This window comes from Panicum virgatum, chromosome 5K (genome assembly GCF_016808335.1).
Source record: "Panicum virgatum strain AP13 chromosome 5K, P.virgatum_v5, whole genome shotgun sequence".
NCBI lineage: Eukaryota > Viridiplantae > Streptophyta > Magnoliopsida > Poales > Poaceae > Panicum > Panicum virgatum.
The window spans coordinates 62,016,561-62,036,358 of NC_053140.1; the positions used below are offsets into that span (position 1 = coordinate 62,016,561).

At 47.5% G+C, this 19,798-nt stretch overlaps 2 protein-coding genes across 6 annotated transcripts; both read left to right on the forward strand.

Moving 5' to 3' along the window:
• Positions 1-181: 181 nt before the first annotated feature.
• Positions 182-3,472, forward strand: LOC120709380 (protein FIZZY-RELATED 3-like). Its single transcript, XM_039995003.1, has 8 exons — positions 182-953; positions 1,016-1,120; positions 1,270-1,449; positions 1,520-1,777; positions 1,854-1,955; positions 2,672-2,734; positions 2,830-2,898; positions 3,002-3,472. The coding sequence occupies exons 1-8, from the start codon at positions 342-344 to the stop codon at positions 3,053-3,055; spliced, it is 1,443 nt and encodes a 480-aa protein (XP_039850937.1). The 5' UTR covers positions 182-341; the 3' UTR covers positions 3,056-3,472.
• A 376-nt stretch (positions 3,473-3,848) lies between these two features.
• LOC120709381 lies at positions 3,849-6,139 on the forward strand. Of its 5 annotated transcripts, none has more exons than XM_039995008.1 (9): positions 3,849-4,096; positions 4,349-4,419; positions 4,492-4,557; positions 4,669-4,766; positions 4,867-4,904; positions 5,016-5,103; positions 5,201-5,473; positions 5,587-5,652; positions 5,742-6,139. In XM_039995008.1, exons 2-9 carry the CDS (start codon positions 4,356-4,358, stop codon positions 5,895-5,897), a joined length of 849 nt encoding a protein of 282 aa, XP_039850942.1. In that variant the 5' UTR covers positions 3,849-4,096; positions 4,349-4,355; the 3' UTR covers positions 5,898-6,139. The 5 variants fall into 5 exon arrangements, with proteins under 5 accessions (XP_039850942.1, XP_039850939.1, XP_039850938.1 ...); XM_039995005.1 differs by having other exon boundaries at positions 3,886-4,174; positions 4,669-4,781; XM_039995004.1 differs by having other exon boundaries at positions 3,886-4,096; positions 4,669-4,781.
• Positions 6,140-19,798: the final 13,659 nt, after the last annotated feature.

Sequence of the window (19,798 nt, forward strand, 5' to 3'; positions counted from 1 at the left end):
AGTGTTTATTTTTCTCGGGGCCCGGAGATGAGATGCGGATGCTGGGCTTGGAGCCCAACCCAATACTCTAACTGGGCGAGCCCATTACCAGTTCTTCTCCTCCCTCCCCCAACGGCTAACGGCTAGTCACCAGCACATCTATCTCGTGGTCGTGGACCCCACCCAGCACCCCAGTCCAATCCAGCAAGCAATCCTCCCCGACATCTCGTGGTAGTGACCGTTGCCGCCGCCGCCGCCGCCGCAGCTCCATTGATTGGCCTTCTCTTCTCCGGTTCTCCCTCTCTCCCTCCCTCCCTCCCTCCCCCAATTGCTTGGATCTCCTCTGGGAATTGGATTGCACTATGGCGGCGGCGACGCCCGAAGCGAAACCGCGCCTCAACGTGCCGCCGTCCATGGCGGCCGCGCTCCGCCTCGACCCCCCCGTGGTGGTGGGCGCGCGCCGCCTCGCCGAGCCACCCAAGACGCCCTCCCCGTCCAAGGCCACCACCTACAGCGACCGATTCATCCCCTGTCGCTCCTCCTCCCGCCTCCACAACTTCGCGCTCCTCGACTCCCCCTCCAAGTCCAAGGACGACACCACCTACTCCCGCCTCCTTCGCGCCGAGCTCTTCGGCCCCGACTCGCCGGGGCTCCGCCCCGCCGCCGCCGCCACCCCCGACCCCGCCCCCGCCCCCGCCTCGCCCAACACCAACCTCTTCCGATTCAAGAAAGACCACTCCTCATCCTCCGCCGCCACGTCCCCCTTCGCCGACTGCACCGCCGGATCCGGAGGAGAAACCACGGCATCGCCCAGCAAGCCGCCCAGGAAAGTCCCCAAGACGCCGCACAAGGTCCTGGACGCGCCGTCCCTGCAGGACGACTTCTACCTCAACCTCGTCGACTGGTCCTCGCAGAACATGCTCGCCGTCGGCCTAGGCACCTGCGTCTACCTCTGGTCCGCGTCCAATAGCAAGGTAACCTAGTATTTGGCATCTCAATTTATCCGCCGTGCTGCTAACGGGCTCTACTCATCCAGGTCACCAAGCTCTGCGATCTGGGGCCCAGGGACAGCGTCTGCGCCGTGCATTGGTCACGGGAAGGCTCTTATCTTGCCATTGGCACCGGCCTTGGAGATGTCCAGGTTTGCATTGCTTTCCTTTCCTTTCCTCCTCGATTATCAATGCACACACATCACAGCAGAATATGCTTATTCACATACTCCCTCCATATAGGAAATAGATGACGTTTAGGACAGCGACTTACTCACATACAACTAGTGTATCTCAACAGATCTGGGACAGCTCGCGCTGCAAACGGATTAGGAACATGGGAGGCCACCAAACACGGACTGGGGTATTAGCATGGAGCTCCTGCATATTGTCCTCCGGTAGCAGGGACAAGAACATATTGCAGCATGACATCCGTGTCCCCAGTGACTATGTCAGCATCTTCTCTGGTCATAGATCAGAGGTGAGATTTAATTCCCCGTATGCACATTACAAGCATCTTGCGCGGGGATCTCACACCTCTGTATTCTCAGGTCTGTGGACTAAAATGGTCGCATGACGACCGTGAGCTTGCTTCTGGTGGAAACGACAACCAGCTACTAGTTTGGAACCAACGATCGCAACAGCCGGTGTTGCGCTTGACAGAGCATACAGCTGCGGTTAAAGCAATAGCGTGGTCACCACATCAGCAGGGCCTCCTGGCATCAGGAGGCGGAACAGCTGATAGGTGTATCAGGTTTTGGAACACGGCTAATGGAAATGTTCTCAACTCAATAGACACAGGCAGCCAGGCAAGTCGTGGTTCTGAATGCAAATGACCTCAGGCGCTATGTTCTACTGTGGTTCTGAATTCTCTTTCTCTTGCAGGTTTGCAACCTTGCCTGGTGCAAAAATGTGAATGAGCTCGTGAGCACACATGGGTATTCTCAAAATCAAATCATGGTGTGGAAATATCCATCTATGTCCAAGGTGAGCTTACACACTGTGGATCTCAATATCAGTAAGCCAAATTGTAGAATGAATGCATCCTCCGGATGTGCATCCTCAATGACTTCCAGTGTATGCAACTTGGTTTTTCTCAGCTTGCTTCTGATAAACATCATTTCATTGCTGTCGGCTGAGACATTGAATCAAGAAATGCTTAAGCAACAGTGAAACATAGACTAAGCAATAAATACCATTTGCTTGTTATCTTCCACATCAGGTTAAGATGACATAGCATATTGTAGCTATCAGTACCTCACATTTCTTGATACATCAGTAAGAACGCTGGACACTATAAAATCGCGTATTTTGGGTATGAAGCATCGAAAGCCCTCCAAGGAGACTCCACCTGCAAGTTTAATTATCAAGATTCTTCTTTGATGACGTCTCGAAAAAAAAAGTCAATTTCTTTCTGTGGGCTGAGATATTGACTTAATGATAGCTTAGAGCGCAATAGAAATGTAAACTAAGCTGAACCATTTGCCTATGCACAGCCCACAACAGGTTATGCGCTTCTTAATAAACAGTTTTGATAGGATAAAAAAATAGCCTGCTATGTGTGCTAGGGGCTATATCTTCTGCTGTTGTTGTTTGGAATTTTAATGTTAAGTACAATAAATGTCCTGGAGGAAGAAAAGTTTCTTAGTACAATAGTTAATGCAAACTAATTTCTATGATGCTTGGATATTCTGGGAGAACAGGTTGCAACTCTAACCGGACATATGATGCGTGTGCTTTACCTTGCATCATCTCCTGATGGCCAGGTAAATCTGAATCTAGTTAGTCCGCAGATCGTGTTAAAATTTACGCAGAAATTATGTCAAGAAAGATTAGTAAAATGACACGATGTAATTTGCAGACCATAGTAACAGGAGCAGGCGATGAAACTCTACGATTCTGGAATATTTTCCCATCAGCGAAGACACAGGTAATGCATAATGAGCATTTCTGGTTGAGAAAGAAATGCGCGTGTTTGAGAAGGCATCATATATTTGTCTGGATTTTGACTCCCCCATGGTGTTTGCATTCAGACTCCTGTCCGTGATATTGGGCTCTGGTCATTCTCAAGAAGCCACATCCGGTGATGAGCAGGCCGATCAAGATACAGATATGCTTCTTTGTTGGGAAGTAACATATAGTAATTCTGTTTACATGTGCAGCTAGGTAGTTTGTTGAGTGATTTTTGTAAATTGTGAGGCCTGATCATTCGTTCGTTCGTTCATTCGTTGTTGTTGTTTTGTGTGTGAATGGCATTATTAACGTAACCTATTGGATTGTTTGAGGTAGAGAAAGGTTGGCTGATGTGATGTATGAGATATACTACTTGATGATTGACAGACAAAATAGAGAGAAACAATGAAGGGCCATGCATGTAATTGGTTTGTTTGTAGTTGAAACAGAAGTTGTACGCTGAAGACTTTGCTTCAGACAATTTTTGAAAGATTTTTTTCTTTGCTTTTTCTTCAGACATGGAAACGAATGATCAGAGTTATGCATGGAAATGAATCTTGTGTTTTGGCAACTGTTCCCTTGGAGTGAGATGTAGGGGAGGACGTGTAAAGACTGGGACATACTCCTAGGTTGTAATTGCTAGAGTAAGATGGTCTGGGAAATTGTTTGTATTCTTGTTGCTTGCTTCCCTACTCTTTGTAGATGCTGTGACGCTTCTGGATGGAGAAACAAAACAGCAAGGCCGGTGATTGACCTTGAAGGATGGGCCTGGGATCATCAGGCATGTGCATGTGCATGTGCACGGCAGCGAGGCACACAATGCAATATTCTTTCTTTCTTTCTTTCTTTCTAGTAATACAAATACTATTAATTGTTTGTTGGTTTGGTGTTGACAAAAGCTCAAGTGGAAGTGGACTCTACTCTACTGACTGGAGATGATGCCACGGCATTAACAATACCAGGATTGGATTGGATTCGCCGACAAGGCCGCCGACCTCCTCCTCCCTCCCTCCCTCCCTCGGCCGCTCCCTCCCCTTCCCTTCTTCCTCCTAAATATAAGAGGAGAGCCGGAGAGGAGAGGAGTAATCCATTCCATTCCATCCAAAAATCCCAGGGAGGGAACGCAACGTTCATCTCCTACGCTGCGCGCGCCTCTCGTCCGAAAACTAAATCTGGTAACTGCTCTTGCTTGCTCCAAGGTCTCCTCACCCGTTTGGGTTATCATCCCGCCCATATGCTTTGCTAGGCTCTAGGTAGGAACATTGTTTCTCTTCTCGAGCCTGCAGATCGAGCGGGCCAAATCTCAAGGTCACAGATTTAGATCCAGAAAGCCACATACCCCCCACCTGTTCCTATTGCTTTTATTTATTCATTTATTTGTTGCGCATTAAACATTTTTTACCACCATGTCCATCGATTCCCCGCAGAGCCGCAATGGAGTACGACGGCAGGTACACCAAGGATGATCGGAGCCTCAAGTGTGACTGCCTCCTCTTCGGTAATTTCTCCTCCTCCTCCTCGCCATCGTTTCCAAACAAGCAGCACCAGTCATGCGTCTTGCCTCCTGTAGACCTTGATGATACCCTCTACCCCTTCACCTCCGGCATTGCTGCCGACATCGCCAAGAACATCCGAGGTCAATTCCTATACCTATCTCCGCCTTGTTGCAACAGATGAGCTTAACTAGATGGGGACCCCAAGCCCATCACGTCCTGCTGCTTCAATTGAAAATAAATCTACTCTTCAGATTACATGGTGCACAAACTCGGTGTTGACGAGAGCGTTAGCTTGGAACTATGCGTCCTCCTCTACAAGCAGTATGGAACCACCATGGCTGGTTTGAGGGTGTGTGCTGCTAAAGTATACCTTTTCTTCTTCTTCTTGTATGTCTTCTGTTGCCTCCTGGCACTAAACCTTTGCTTCTTGCTATCTTGTTATACTATAGGCTGTTGGATACCAGTTTGATTACGATGATTTCCACAGGTACTGGATTCTGCCCAAGCTTCAATTCATTTCTATTTTGTGAATCTTCCAGTAATTTGCACAGAGCATATTCATCTCTCCTTAACTTGCCTCACTTGTTTTCTGCATCAGCTTTGTTCATGGAAGGCTGGCCTATGACAAAATCAAGCCTGACCCGGTGCTTAGGAACATTCTGCTCAGCTTACCCATACGCAAAGTTGTATGTACAGAATACTCTCAAGTTCCATTTTCTGTAACAGAGATTAACTAGTATCTGAGAGATTATTATAGTGATAATTTTCTTGCTGTGTTTCTAGGTGTTCACCAACGGTGATAGAATCCATGCTTCAAGGGCCCTGAAGAGGCTTGGAATTGAGGACTGTTTCGAAAGAGTTGTGTGTTTCGAGACACTGAACCCAACATCTCCTCCTCCCGCACCATGTGACAAACTTGAAATCTTTGACATTATGAAGCATATGGCTCATCCAGAGCCCGGGGTGGAGCTACCAAAATCACCAATCCTGTGCAAGCCATCGAGAGAGGCAATGCTGCTGGCCCTCGAGGTCGCCTCCATCAATCCACAGACAACTGTAAGCACCTACCTGCTCATCGGCGTGATAGAAATCTGATGGGTACCTTGCCTTATGTATTCACGCCATGGTGTGTACTAGTAGCTGACTCTCTTGCTTGAAACACCTTCCAGATATTGTTTGATGACAGCTTCAGGAACATCAAAGCTGCAAAGCAGATCGGAATGCGAACTGTCCTGGTAAGGAAATATCCATTGCGTTTGATGTTAGAAACTTTTGGCAAAAAAAAATTGTAAATGCAAATGTGATGAATGAATGTAACAACCAGGTTGGAACATCCGAGAGAAATAAAGGTGCTGACTATGCCTTGGAAAGCATCCACAACATGAAGGAAGCGCTGCCTGAACTGTGGGAGGAAGCTGAGAAAGATGAAGATGTGAGGAATTCAAGCAAAGTTGGAATCGAGACATCAGTGATTGCATAATAGTTTTTTGGCGTCAAATGTAGCCTTTTGTTTGCCAGCACGAGATGGTTGATCATTATATTTTTGAGAGCCCATTTCTGCACTATCTTCTATCTGAAAAAGAGCTACTAATTAGAGGACAAGGAAACCAGCTCCTTGAGGGGGTGGGGACTGGGGACTAACCGATACGATAACTGATGTTACGTCCCATATGCTACTATGTGGTAAGGAATAAAATGTTTTGGTGAGGCATTGCACTACTACCACTTCTCCACCAATGAAATAAGCACCTCCTGATTGTCGTGATTGAATGGGGTCTGTGTGGAGCAGAAGAATGCTCAGTTTTTTCCTCCCCCTTTAACCACCTGATTGTTGTACTCGTGGATGGTTATTTTGATGCCCTTTAGTTGAAGCAGCTGGATGGGGTCATGCTTATGATAGCCCTGTCGTCCTTTGGTTCACTCTTTACTTCATCATTAGAATGCCCAATGAAGCAAATTGCCCTGTTTTTTAGTAAACACTGGAACCATGCATCAACTTTGTATTCCGACAAATTCCTAGTTTCAGATGCCCAATTTGATTTTGGGATCAACAGTCAACATGCCAAGCCTTATTAGATCACACTGGACCGGATCAATACTATCAAAATTGCAGCGTGATGGAGTTACTCCCAATTTCATATGTGGTAAAAGAGCACCTCGATGAAAACAGTGTTTTTGTATACACTTAACCTGCAGAATCAGGTACATCCATGACAACTAACATGGTTGATCCTACACAGCGGTTATGCCAATCAGGTGCGGGTTTTGGAAAAGCTGTCGTGGGCCGTGACTTTTGAAAAAACTGCTGTGGAATGTTGCCCTGGAGCCCGTTTAATTTAGCAGCCGTGGCTTTGGGTAAAGCTTCTTCCACTTACGAGCGAATCCCACACGTCATAGCTACCCCTGTGTAAGAAGTTCCGATGGATCGGAACTTCCAACATTTGTGAATGAACTTCTGACAAGAGTAAAAAATTTGAACGAACTACAAGTTTTCAGATGAACCTGAAAAAAGTGTTTGAATCAAAAGTTTGCTAATAGGTCCTAGAGTAACCTGCAAGTGATCTGTCACAATGGAACAACCCACAAAAGTAGATTGGGACAAAACAAGCTCAAAGTCAACAAGAATGAGATGAACAATAAGAACAAGAGACACACGATTTGTTTTTCGAAGTTCACTCCCACATAAGGGAGCTACGTCTCCGTTGAGGCACCCAAGAAGACCACTTTCTTCTTGAGCTATCTTGCCTCCCCTTAGCAATCCCACGATCTAGCTAAGGTCAACTACTATGAAATGTTGAAGTACAAACTTCCCGGGGCGGCGCGCGCGCGCGCGCACACACACACACAAGAGGACACTCCACGGGTGACGCCTAACCGTCTAGAAGCAAGCTTCAAGAGTAACAAACGTGAATCGACGGAAGGAGATGCTTAAGTGCTCATGAGATGGAGATGGTTGCTCACACAAGTCAAAGGCTCAAGCTCACACTCAAATCTTGCTCTTGCCCAAACCCTAGCTCGAAACCTCACAAAGTTTAGCTCTTGGAAGGATTGGGGAGAAGTTTTGGAAGCTCAAGAATGTGTTTAGTTCGCAGAATCAGCAGCAATGAGAGACGGGGTGAGGGGTTATAAATACCCGAGCCCCCAAAACTAGCCATTGCTGTGCATTTATGTGATTGTCGGAACTTCCGACAACGTGGTTAAAACTTCGAACACGATTAAAACCTTTGGCCGAGAACCCTTTATCGGCAGAGGCGAGCTACTTCCGAGGGGTGGGTGGGTGGGGGGTCGGAACTTCCGACCTAAGTGTTCCGACCCCTACAAAATTTGCAGGGACAAGTGCTCAAGTGAGTGCTTTGTGACTCTCATGGGATGTTAGCATTTTAATTAGCCACTTTAACATCTTCAAGTCATCTTTTTGCATCCCTCTTAATAATACGGTGTTTCCTATACCCAAATTTGAAATAGAAATTTATAGAAGATCTTCAATGGAGCTCAAACATTGTCTCTGTAACACCCGGCGTTAATCTTTTGGTGCTAATCGTGTGGTTAGTCGCTAATCAGGGTTAATCGCTGTCATTAGCGCTAATCAAGTTTCCATAGTAACTTTCGAGTTAGCCGCGTTCGATCTAGTTTTTGTCCTTAATCCGGGCTTCGAATCAATTTTCGCCCAAAAGCAAAGTTGTAGACCTTTTTGTCCTCTACAACTTCTATTTTGGCCAAAATTCAAGTGACTATATGAAATCTTGAGTTTCAACGGGTCAAACTTTGGTCAAAATCTTTTTAAACGAGTTCAACTCGGATACTCTTCAGTGACGCCGTACCGAGCCATTTTGCGACCGACCGCCGGCCTCGACGTCGGAGCCTCCACGCGTCGCAGTGCCGACGTCCGCGCCCCCACCTAAGGCTTCTACGACGTTCCAGTGGCCAACCCTGATTTCCCCACTTCCTCTCCGTCGTCCTCGCGCTCGGGACGAGCCAAGCCGAGCAGAGTCGCCGCCGGCGACCGTCCCGGCCGCAATCCGCCGCCTCCGCTCGACCTCCTCTCGATTCCTTGCGCCTAGAGCTCCCGCACCACCCCCTCCACCTTCACTGCCCCTCACCTGAGCTCCTCCCCGGCCGAGTTGGCCGAAACCCTAACCCTACCCTCGGCCGCCATTGGAGCCAACCCGAGCTCCGCCTTCCTAGCGTCAATCCGTTTCTCCGACCACCCTCTGCTCAAATTGACCCCAAGAATGGGTTCGTAGTGAGTCACTCGTCCTCCCCGAGCTCCTTTCCCTTCCCTTCTAGCGCTGCCGCCGGCGGAACGCCGCCGCGGGCGCCATGGGCGCCGCTGCTCCCGCCGCCGCACGCTGCTGGCAGAGCCCGCGCGGCTCAGGGCCACGCCACCGCGCGCGCCAGCGCCGCCCGGGCGAGCTGGTGCTTGCCCCGCCCCGCGACACCGCTCCCTGGCCCTGCGCTAGCCGCCGTGGCCGCGCCACCGCCGCGCACAACGCGCCGCCGCAAGCCGCCGCGCCAACGCCGCCGCCTCTACCGCTGCACGCCGCCGCCCTGCTCCGCGCGCGTGCCGCCACTGCCGAGCGCCCTGGCCGCGGGCGCGCCCTACCTCTGCCGCCGGCTGGCCACGGCCGGGCCGGACCGCCGCTCCGCCGCACGCGCCCCTGCGCCGCGCGCGCGTGTGCGGGCAGAAGCAGGGGAGGGGAGCGGGCCTGGGCTCCCTTGCATGTGGGGCCCGGCTGTCAGCCGCCCCCCCTTTTCTTTTAATGTTTTTTTTATCTTTTGGCTGAAAACTTCATGATTGTGTAGAAAATTATAGAAAAGGGAGAAAAATGCAAAATAAATTTTGTTAGGTTTCTAAAATCAGGATCTTCAGAAGAAAAATACTTGGGCGTGGTAAATGTCACTTTTTCCCTTGCTAAAATTTCAGTTTGTGTTTAACCTAGTATATTTTATGCCAGTTGTTCTGTTGCTCAAAAATTTATGAAAAATTCACAGTGGCTTACTCCTTACATGTAGTCCACTGAAAAATTTCCAGGTGCATATCCTGTATGCATGTTTGTGGATCTTTTGTTGCTCAGTTGATTTTGCTAGGGCAAAAAGAAATGTTTTCCTTTTTGCAATAAAAATTATAAATTTTTCTTGCATGGCATCTTTCCTTACGTGTAGACGTCGCGAGTGAAGCCGTCTACGAGATGATCGCTGAGCCGCTCCAGGAGCCACAAGCAGGGGAACCGCACGCCGAAGCAGCCGTCGAGCCAGATCCAGAAGTCGCTAACCCCGCTGACTGGCAAGGCAAGCCCCGGTGCATAACCCTTAATTTCAGTATTCAATAATTGTTATATAATTATTGTGCATTTAAGTTTCTAGGAGTTGATTGGAACCTTAGATGCATGATCCCTAGGTTTCCTCAGTCACTCTACTAGTATACAGGTCGTTAGTACTGCAATGCTTAATTAGGATTCGGTAGAAGACGAGTGATTCCTGTCACTCGCGAGATATAGGTCTTGTTACTTATGAGAAAGTTGCTGGAGAATGAATTTTTTTGAGAAAAAGAAAGGAAAAATGGAGACCGGGCGGAGATGGATTGGTTATGGATATGGAAGTTATGGAAAGTGAGCCTCCGCCTGTGTCGATTGAGGACCGTACCGTTGTTGGCACTATTGATCGAGGATTGAACAGTACTAACCGCATGCCGGGAGTAGGAGGTAGTCGAAACCGGTAAGCTCAGTACCATATGTGCACCGGTAGGAGGACTTGATACTGTCTTCACCAGTGGAGCTAGTATACAAACTCATGGCTGACCCTTCGTTGGTATCGGTGGGGCTAGCAGTCCCGGGTCGCAGGGCAGTTCGCCTATTCGGTGTGCATATGTGAAGGGTTGGTGTGTATAGCCCGACGGGGCATATACGTGCCGTGTTGGTTAGGTCCACCTTGCAAGGTTAAATCGAATCGATTCGCCGTGACTCGCGGATATGAGAACCTTGATCTCTCTGTCACATCGTAGTAAATAATGGAATTGGGAATGAAAAGTTGAGAATATGAGTTATGGTTGTGGTGCTCTGAAAAGATAATGTGATCAACCATGTATGCTCTAGAGTACTAGGCAAACCTAAGTTATAGCGGTCAACTCAATTGGCGCTAAAATATTGAAAGTAAGGATTCAGTGCTAGCTGCTTTTCAGCAAAATAACTCCAGAGCCAAAAAGCCTTTCATGTCTAGTTAATGGGCTAAGTATACCCATGGACGGGTAAGTCTTGCTGAGTATTAGAATATTCAGGCTTGTTGTTGCCATATCTTTTAGCAGGTTACATTCCGGAGGACTCCGAGGAGTTCTGCGCCTCGTGGATCGGTCAACCACTTCCTCCGGGTTGGTCGGTCATGTGGGTCCCGTCTTCGTCGTGAAGTACGGGCAGGTGAGCCTCACATCAGTGGGCAAGATGTGAAGTTCGTCTTCTGGCGTCGATGTTATCTATCGTATTGTTTTAAAGCTTGTTTTTAAACTCTAAATTACTTTCCGCTGCGTTTGAACTCTGAGGTTTGAATTGTAAAACTGGCTTGTAAATGCTTATTGTAGTTTAAATTGGTGCTTCTGTTTTAAACTCGGGTTGTAAATGGGTTTGAACGCTTTTATTGCCGGTAATCACCTGTGCTCATCTTTTGGCGAGAGTTCCTGTGTAATCGATCCTGGTTACAGCAGGCGGTCTGAGTGTACTGGTTGAGTGCAGAATTTCTGGTTTGAGGTTAAGTGTCAATTATTGCACTTGATTGGTATTATTTGGACTGTCCTGTGACAGCTGGCATCAGAGCTAATTGCACTGGGGGGTGATTACTGGTGTACTTAACTATGTTAAGTAAACTTTGTTTGCAAAAATTTCGGGTTTTCGAAAAGTTGACGCTTGATGCGCTAAGGAATAGAGTAGATAGTTCGTATGCCCTAATTATGTTCTATAAGTTAGGTGGCATCTAAGTATCTATTTTATTCCAGCACTTCCAGCATTTACTTCTCGTTAAACCTTACTTTTATGCACAACTACTATTCTGTAACGACGCACCTACGCTGAGGTAAGCAAGGTGAGTATTCTGATAGTCCTTAGAATAGCCCACGTGTTTCATACGTGCGCGGGTCCCGTATGTTGAGCATACGAGGAGGTGATAAGGCTCAATTCAAACGAGTATGTCGCTATCTGCCGCCTGATATGGAGTGCGGATTTCTTACCGTGTGATTGTGATCACGGCCATCTCGTAAGGCAATGTTACGAGGTGAAGACTCGTTATGCAGTTGGTCATAACCGTGTACTTTGGGACACGTGTACCCTTGGGTGTCCCGTAAGGCGATTTGTACGGAAAGTGAATACGTTGCTTCGGTAATGTATGCAGCGCTGCCCATTCAGCGTCGAACGTTTGGGTGCCATCTCTATAGTGGATGGTAATGTATGTGTGAATATGTGGGAAACTGCATATGCGTTACCCGTGTGGCGTAGGACACATGGGGGCCGTTCGTGTGTGCTGGCACGAAGGGTCCAGAAATGGATATTTATATCTATCTCTTGTTGTCTTTGTTTGTCTGCAGGAACACTAACTACGTAAGCACGTTATGAATTCTTGATCGTAGGAACGACTAGTATATATAGGGAGAGTACGTAATTGTGCCACTAGTCGTCATCGTATACCATATTTGGTAATTGTTTGGGTGAGAACGATAGAACGTGCATGCATCTTACATTTTCGAGTTGGTTGGTCGCTTCGTAGTTAATAGTTATGCAACCTTAAGACTGCAACGTTACAGCTAGACGAGTTACCAACCTACTGTTCAACCCGTTTAGATGCGGTTTCAACTGAAGCAAACCATTTTGTTCTCTTGGTGAACCATATCGCGAAGGGAACGATTCATGCTGTGTGTTCATATTAATTATGCACATTCTTTAATGCATGGATTAGTCCCGATAGCGGAATGGCTAACCAAGGGATGGTGTTTTTGTAGATGGGAAATAACAACACTGCTAACCGTGGAAATGAGGGTCAAGGAGCACAGCCACCACCGTCTCCCTCCTTGACTCAGGCTATTGCGACTCTTATCGCCGACCGCAATGAGCAGACCGAATTGTTGAGGCAACTGGTGCAAAGCAATGCCGGCAGAGGTCGACAAGCACCACCAGCAGAAACTGACTATGTCGGTTTTCTTGCCACCCAACCACCTCTGTTCCACAAAGCCGATGATCCCCTTGAGGCAGATGCTTGGATTCGCACCATGGAGGACAAGTTTGGCATACTTAATTGCACAGAAGTGGACAAGACTGCCTTTGCAGCGCAACAGCTGAGAGGCCCGGCAAAGATATGGTGGGCAAATTACTTAGCTATGCAACCAACAGAGAGACAGATTCCCTGGTCAGAATTTAGAGAGATTTTTAGGGCACATTATATTCCAGAAGGATTCATAAAAGTGAAAGTGGAGGAGTTTCTAAATCTGAAACAAGAGAACAAATCAGTGATGGAATATGCCAATATTTTCAATCATCTTGCACAATATGCTGCACATCACGTAGATACCGATGAAAAGAAGCAAGATTGTTTCCAGAAAGGGTTAAATACCGAGTTACTCATGCGTTTAGCAGCGAGAACATTTACCAACTACAGTGACTTGGTCAGTAAAGCTATTCTCCAAGAAGATGCGATGCTGAAGCATGAAAAGGCGAAAAAGAGGAAGAAATCACCTATTGGGTCTCCTGGGAATATGGTGCAACGCCTACGCCTGGGATCCACTAGCTTTTCCCAAACTCAATATCAACTACAACAGGGGATGCCTGAACATGTGGCTCCTTCACAGCTGGAGCAAAAGAAACCCGTATTGCAGCATGTTTTTCGCTCCCACCCTGATCCGTGCAAGCATCACCTAGCCGAGGGTTGCCATCACTCAGAGAATATCTGTTATACTCCACCCAAGCCGTGAAAAGGCTCTAGCAATACAAATAAGAAAAAGAAGGTGTCGTATATTAAGAATGGTTGTGTGAGTTACACCACTTGTGAGGACGTGCCAGAAGGGGAACATGTGATGGAGGGTATATTTTTCCTCAATGATCATCCAATTAGGGTTCTATTCGACTCTGGTGCTTCGCATACATTTCTTAGTAAGGCTTGTGTAGAAAGGCATGGATTGGAAATTGAGTGCACAAATACTTCATATAAAATTCAATCCCCAGGTGGTCAATTAATCACAAACCAAATGGCAAGAAAGGTACCAATCAACTTGGCTGGGAGAATCTTTCCGACGAATTTTATCATTCTCCCACATCAAGGGATTGATATCATATTGGGTATGAATTGGATGAAGGCACACGGAGTTGTGTTGGATACTCAGGCGCATGCTGTTCATATCAATTCAAGTGCACATGGTTCTACGGTGTTACTTTTGACCAAGTACAAGGCACACAATACAACCATAAATAAATTGGAGGCTAAAAGCTTAGAGGAGATACCTATAGTGTGCGATTATTCAGATGTCTTTCCAGAGGATTTACCTGGACTGCCACCTGATCGGGACGTTGAGTTTGTTATTGAACTTCAACCGGGTACATCACCTATCTCTAGAAGGCCCTATCGGATGCCACCAAATGAATTGGCAGAACTGAAGGTACAATTGCAAGACCTACTGAATAAGGGTTTCATTCGTCCAAGCTCATCACCTTGGGGATGCCCAGCTTTATTTGTGAAAAAGAAAGACCAAAGTTTGAGGTTATGTGTTGATTACCGGCCTCTAAATGCAGTTACCATCAAGAATAAATACCCATTGCCTCGCATTGACATTCTCTTTGATCAGTTAGCCGGAGCTAAGGTATTTTCTAAGATCGATCTTCGATCCGGTTATCACCAAATAAAGATCAGACCTCAGGACATTCCAAAGACTGCTTTCTCCACTCGCTATGGTTTATTCGAGTACCTAGTCATGTCTTTTGGATTGACTAATGCTCCATGTATCTTATGAATTCGGTTTTCATGCCTGAGTTGGACAAGTTTATTGTGGTATTCATTGATGACATCTTGATATACTCCAAGAATGAAGAAGAGCACGCCAAGCACCTTCATATTGTTCTTCAACGTCTACGAGAGCACAAGTTGTATGCAAAATTCAGCAAATGTGAATTTTGGCTTAAAGAAGTTCCTTTCTTAGGCCATGTCATATCTGCAGAGGGTATTTCAGTTGATCCAGGAAAAGTTCAAGATGTATTGGATTGGGAGGCTCCAACATCAGTTAAGGAATCCGCAGCTTTCTAGGATTAGCTGGGTATTATCGTCGATTCATCCCAGAGTTTTCAAAAATCGCTAAGCCTATGACCGAGCTACTCAAGAAAGGTGTCAAGTTTCATTGGAATGACAAATGTGAAGAGGCTTTCCATACTCTGAAAAAGCTTTTAACTTCTGCACCTATCCTGGCTCAACCCGATACATCAAAACCATTTGACATATACTGTGATGCTTCTGGTACTGGTATTGGTTGTGTCTTGATGCAGGAGAACCGAGTGATTGCATATGCGTCTAGGTCACTCAAGCGCCACGAGGAAAATTACCCAACTCATGATTTGGAATTAGCTGCTGTAGTTCATGCTCTGAAGATATGGAGGCATCATCTCTTAGGTAGTCCTTGTCGCATCTACACTGACCACAAGAGCCTTAAGTATCTTTTTACTCAACCTGATTTGAACATGCGCCAAAGGCGATGGTTGGAACTGATCAAGGATTATGAACTTGAAGTGCATTATCATCCGGGTAAAGCGAATGTAGTTGCAGATGCGCTAAGTCGCAAAGCTCACTGTCATTGCATCTCAGCTATACCATTAAGCGAGTCTCTTTGCTTTGAAATGGAAAAGCTGAACTTGAGCATTGTACCACATGGCACATTAGCCCATCTAGAACTCACTCCTACTCTTCGTGATCTAATCATCACAGCACAAAAGAAAGATAAAGGAATAAAGGAAATTCAGAAGAGATTATCAGAAGGAGATTCGAAAGTAAGTTGTTTTCACCAAGATAGTGAGAATGTGTTATGGTTTAAGAACCGATTAGTGGTGCCTAAGGATTTTGCACTCAGAAAGCAAATTCTTGATGAAGCTCATACCTCTCGACTATCAATTCATCCTGGTAGCAACAAGATGTATCAAGACCTCAAACAACAGTTTTGGTGGACTCGGATGAAAAGAGAGATTGCCAAGTATGTGTCAGAATGTGACATCTGTCGTAGGGTCAAAGCTAGTCATCTCAGACCAGCTGGAATGTTGCAACCTTTGAGTATTCCTGAATGGAAATGGGAAGACATCAACATGGATTTTATTGTCGGTTTACCTCGAACTCAGAAGGGTTATGATTCGATCTGGGTCATTGTAGACCGCCTGACCAAATCCGCACATTTTCTTCCAGTTAGAACAATCTATCGAGCAAAGAAGTATGCCGAGTTGTATATGGATCGCATCCTATGTTTACATGGAGTGCCCAAGACTATCATATCAGATCGAGGGACCCAGTTTGTTGCTCGCTTCTGGGAACAATTGCATACTTGTTTAGGGACTCGATTGATCCGCAGCTCAGCTTATCACCCTCAAACAGATGGCCAAACGGAGAGAATTAATCAGATTTTAGAAGATATGCTCCGCGCATGTGTTTTAGCCTACCCGCAGAAATGGGATGAATGCTTGGCATTAGCTGAATTTTCTTATAACAATAGCTATCAAGAAAGCGTTAAAATGGCACCATTTGAAGCTTTATACGGTCGTCGATGCCGTACTCCACTGAATTGGTCCGAAGTTGGAGAGAGGACTATTTTTGGACCTGACATGGTTAAAGAAGCCGAAGAACAAGTTCATCTGATTCAAGAAAACTTGAAGATTGCACAGTCCCGTTACGAGAGTTATGCGGATAAACGGCGTGACCCACTTGTTTTTGAAATCGGTGACCACGTCTATCTGAAAGTCTCACCGTGGAAAGGCATGCAAAGATTTGGGATAAAAGGAAAGCTAGCTCCCCGCTATATTGGTCCATATCCAATTGTCGAAAGATGCGGTCCTGTAGCTTACCGGTTGGATCTTCCAGCAAAATTTTCGGCAATTCATAACATCTTCCATGTGTCACAACTGAAGAAGTGTTTGAGAATTCCAACTGAAGCTATTGACAGTGACTCAATTCAATTAGAATCTGATCTCACTTATCGTGAGCGTCCAATCAAGATACTTGATCGCAAGGATCGAGTTACTCGTCGCACAACCAACCGATTCTACAAAGTTCAATGGAGTAATCACTCCGAAGATGAAGCTACTTGGGAGCAAGAGGAATTTCTTAAAGACAAGTATCCTGATTTCCTAAGCTCCTATCCAGGTACTCCACCTTTCAACCTTCTCTTCTTATACGTTCCCTCGTGCGTGAATCTCGGGACGAGATTCCTTTAAGGGGGGAAGGTTGTAACACCCGGCGTTAATCTTTTGGTGCTAATCGTGTGGTTAGTCGCTAATCAGGGTTAATCGCCGTCATTAGCGCTAATCAAGTTTCCATAGTAACTTTCGAGTTAGCCGCGTTCGATCTAGTTTTTGTCCTTAATCCGGGCTTCGAATCAATTTTCGCCCAAAAGCAAAGTTGTATACCTTTTTGTCCTCTACAACTTCTATTTTGGCCAAAATTCAAGTGACTATATGAAATCTTGAGTTTCAACGGGTCAAACTTTGGTCAAAATCTTTTTAAACGAGTTCAACTCGGATACTCTTCAGTGACGCCGTACCGAGCCATTTTGCGACCGACCGCCGGCCTCGACGTCGGAGCCTCCACGCGTCGCCGTGCCGACGTCCGCGCCCCCACCTAAGGCTTCTACGACGTTCCAGTGGCCAACCCTGATTTCCCCACTTCCTCTCCGTCGTCCTCGCGCTCGGGACGAGCCAAGCCGAGCAGAGTCGCCGCCGGCGACCGTCCCGGCCGCAATCCGCCGCCTCCGCTCGACCTCCTCTCGATTCCTTGCACCTAGAGCTCCCGCACCACCCCCTCCACCTTCACTGCCCCTCACCTGAGCTCCTCCCCGGCCGAGTTGGCCGAAACCCTAACCCTACCCTCGGCCGCCATTGGAGCCAACCCGAGCTCCGCCTTCCTAGCGTCAATCCGTTTCTCCGACCACCCTTTGCTCAAATTGACCCCAAGAATGGGTTCGTAGTGAGTCACTCGTCCTCCCCGAGCTCCTTTCCCTTCCCTTCTAGCGCTGCCGCCGGCGGAACGCCGCCGCGGGCGCCATGGGCGCCGCTGCTCCCGCCGCCGCATGCTGCTGGCAGAGCCCGCGCGGCTCAGGGCCGCGCCACCGCGCGCGCCAGCGCCGCCCGGGCGAGCTGGTGCTTGCCCTGCCCCGCGACACCGCTCCCTGGCCCTGCGCTAGCCGCCGTGGCCGCGCCACCGCCGCGCACAGCGCACCGCCGCAAGCCGCCGCGCCAACGCCGCCGCCTCTGCCGCTGCGCGCCGCCGCCCTGCTCCGCGCGCGTGCCGCCACTGCCGAGCGCCCTGGCCGCGGGCGCGCCCTACCTCTGCCGCCGGCTGGCCACGGCCGGGCCGGACCGCCGCTCCGCCGCGCGCGCCCCTGCGCCGCCGCGCGCGCGTGTGCGGGCAGAAGCAGGGGAGGGGAGCGGGCCTGGGATCCCTTGCATGTGGGGCCTGGCTGTCAGCCCCCCCTTTTCTTTTAATGTTTTTTTATCTTTTGGCTGAAAACTTCAAGATTGTGTAGAAAATTATAGAAAAGGGAGAAAAATGCAAAATAAATTTTGTTAGGTTTCTAAAATCAGGATCTTCAGAAGAAAAATACTTGGGCGTGGTAAATGTCACTTTTTCCCTTGCTAAAATTTCAGTTTGTGTTTAACCTAGTATATTTTATGCCAGTTGTTCTGTTGCTCAAAAATTTATGAAAAATTCACAGTGGCTTACACCTTACATGTGTAGTCCACTGAAAAATTTCCAGGTGCATATCCTGTATGCATGTTTGTGGATCTTTTGTTGCTCAGTTTATTTTGCTAGGGCAAAAAGAAATGTTTTCCTTTTTGCAATAAAAATTATAAATTTTTCTTGCATGGCATCTTTCCTTACGTGTAGACGTCGCGAGTGAAGCCGTCTACGAGATGATCGCTGAGCCGCTCCAGGAGCCGCAAGCAGGGGAACCGCACGCCGAAGCAGCCGTCGAGCCAGATCCAGAAGTCGCTAACCCCGCTGACTGGCAAGGCAAGCCCCGGTGCATAACCCTTAATTTCAGTATTCAATAATTGTTATATAATTATTGTGCATTTAAGTTTCTAGGAGTTGATTGGAACCTTAGATGCATGATCCCTAGGTTTCCTCAGTCACTCTACTAGTATACAGGTCGTTAGTACTGCAATGCTTAATTAGGATTCGGTAGAAGACGAGTGATTCCTGTCACTCGCGAGATATAGGTCTTGTTACTTATGAGAAAGTTGCTGGAGAATGAATTTTTTTGAGAAAAAGAAAGGAAAAATGGAGACCGGGCGGAGATGGATTGGTTATGGATATGGAAGTTATGGAAAGTGAGCCTCCGCCTGTGTCGATTGAGGACCGTACCGTTGTTGGCACTATTGATCGAGGATTGAACAGTACTAACCGCATGCCGGGAGTAGGAGGTAGTCGAAACCGGTAAGCTCAGTACCATATGTGCACCGGTAGGAGGACTTGATACTGTCTTCACCAGTGGAGCTAGTATACAAACTCATGGCTGACCCTTCGTTGGTATCGGTGGGGCTAGCAGTCCCGGGTCGCAGGGCAGTTCGCCTATTCGGTGTGCATATGTGAAGGGTTGGTGTGTATAGCCCGACGGGGCATATACGTGCCGTGTTGGTTAGGTCCACCTTGCAAGGTTAAATCGAATCGATTCGCCGTGACTCGCGGATATGAGAACCTTGATCTCTCTGTCACATCGTAGTAAATAATGGAATTGGGAATGAAAAGTTGAGAATATGAGTTATGGTTGTGGTGCTCTGAAAAGATAATGTGATCAACCATGTATGCTCTAGAGTACTAGGCAAACCTAAGTTATAGCGGTCAACTCAATTGGCGCTAAAATATTGAAAGTAAGGATTCAGTGCTAGCTGCTTTTCAGCAAAATAACTCCAGAGCCAAAAAGCCTTTCATGTCTAGTTAATGGGCTAAGTATACCCATGGACGGGTAAGTCTTGCTGAGTATTAGAATACTCAGGCTTGTTGTTGCCATATCTTTTAGCAGGTTACACTCCGGAGGACTCCGAGCAGTTCTGCGCCTCGTGGATCGGTCAACCACTTCCTCCGGGTTGGTCGGTCGTGTGGGTCCCGTCTTCATCGTGAAGTACGGGCAGGTGAGCCTCACATCAGTGGGCAAGATGTGAAGTTCGT

Bases quoted from the DNA above. Each gene is read 5' to 3' on its own strand.
- LOC120709380 (XM_039995003.1), top strand. From the start codon at position 342: ATGGCGGCGGCGACGCCCGAAGCGAAACCGCGCCTCAACGTGCCGCCG. The intron at 1,778-1,853 runs GCAAGTCGTGGT...TTTCTCTTGCAG, and splicing joins CAATAGACACAGGCAGCCAG to GTTTGCAACCTTGCCTGGTG. The intron at 2,899-3,001 runs GTAATGCATAAT...GTTTGCATTCAG, and splicing joins TCCCATCAGCGAAGACACAG to ACTCCTGTCCGTGATATTGG.
- LOC120709381 (XM_039995005.1), top strand. From the start codon at position 4,356: ATGGAGTACGACGGCAGGTACACCAAGGATGATCGGAGCCTCAAGTGT. The intron at 4,782-4,866 runs GTATACCTTTTC...GTTATACTATAG, and splicing joins TGAGGGTGTGTGCTGCTAAA to GCTGTTGGATACCAGTTTGA. The intron at 5,474-5,586 runs GTAAGCACCTAC...AACACCTTCCAG, and splicing joins CCATCAATCCACAGACAACT to ATATTGTTTGATGACAGCTT.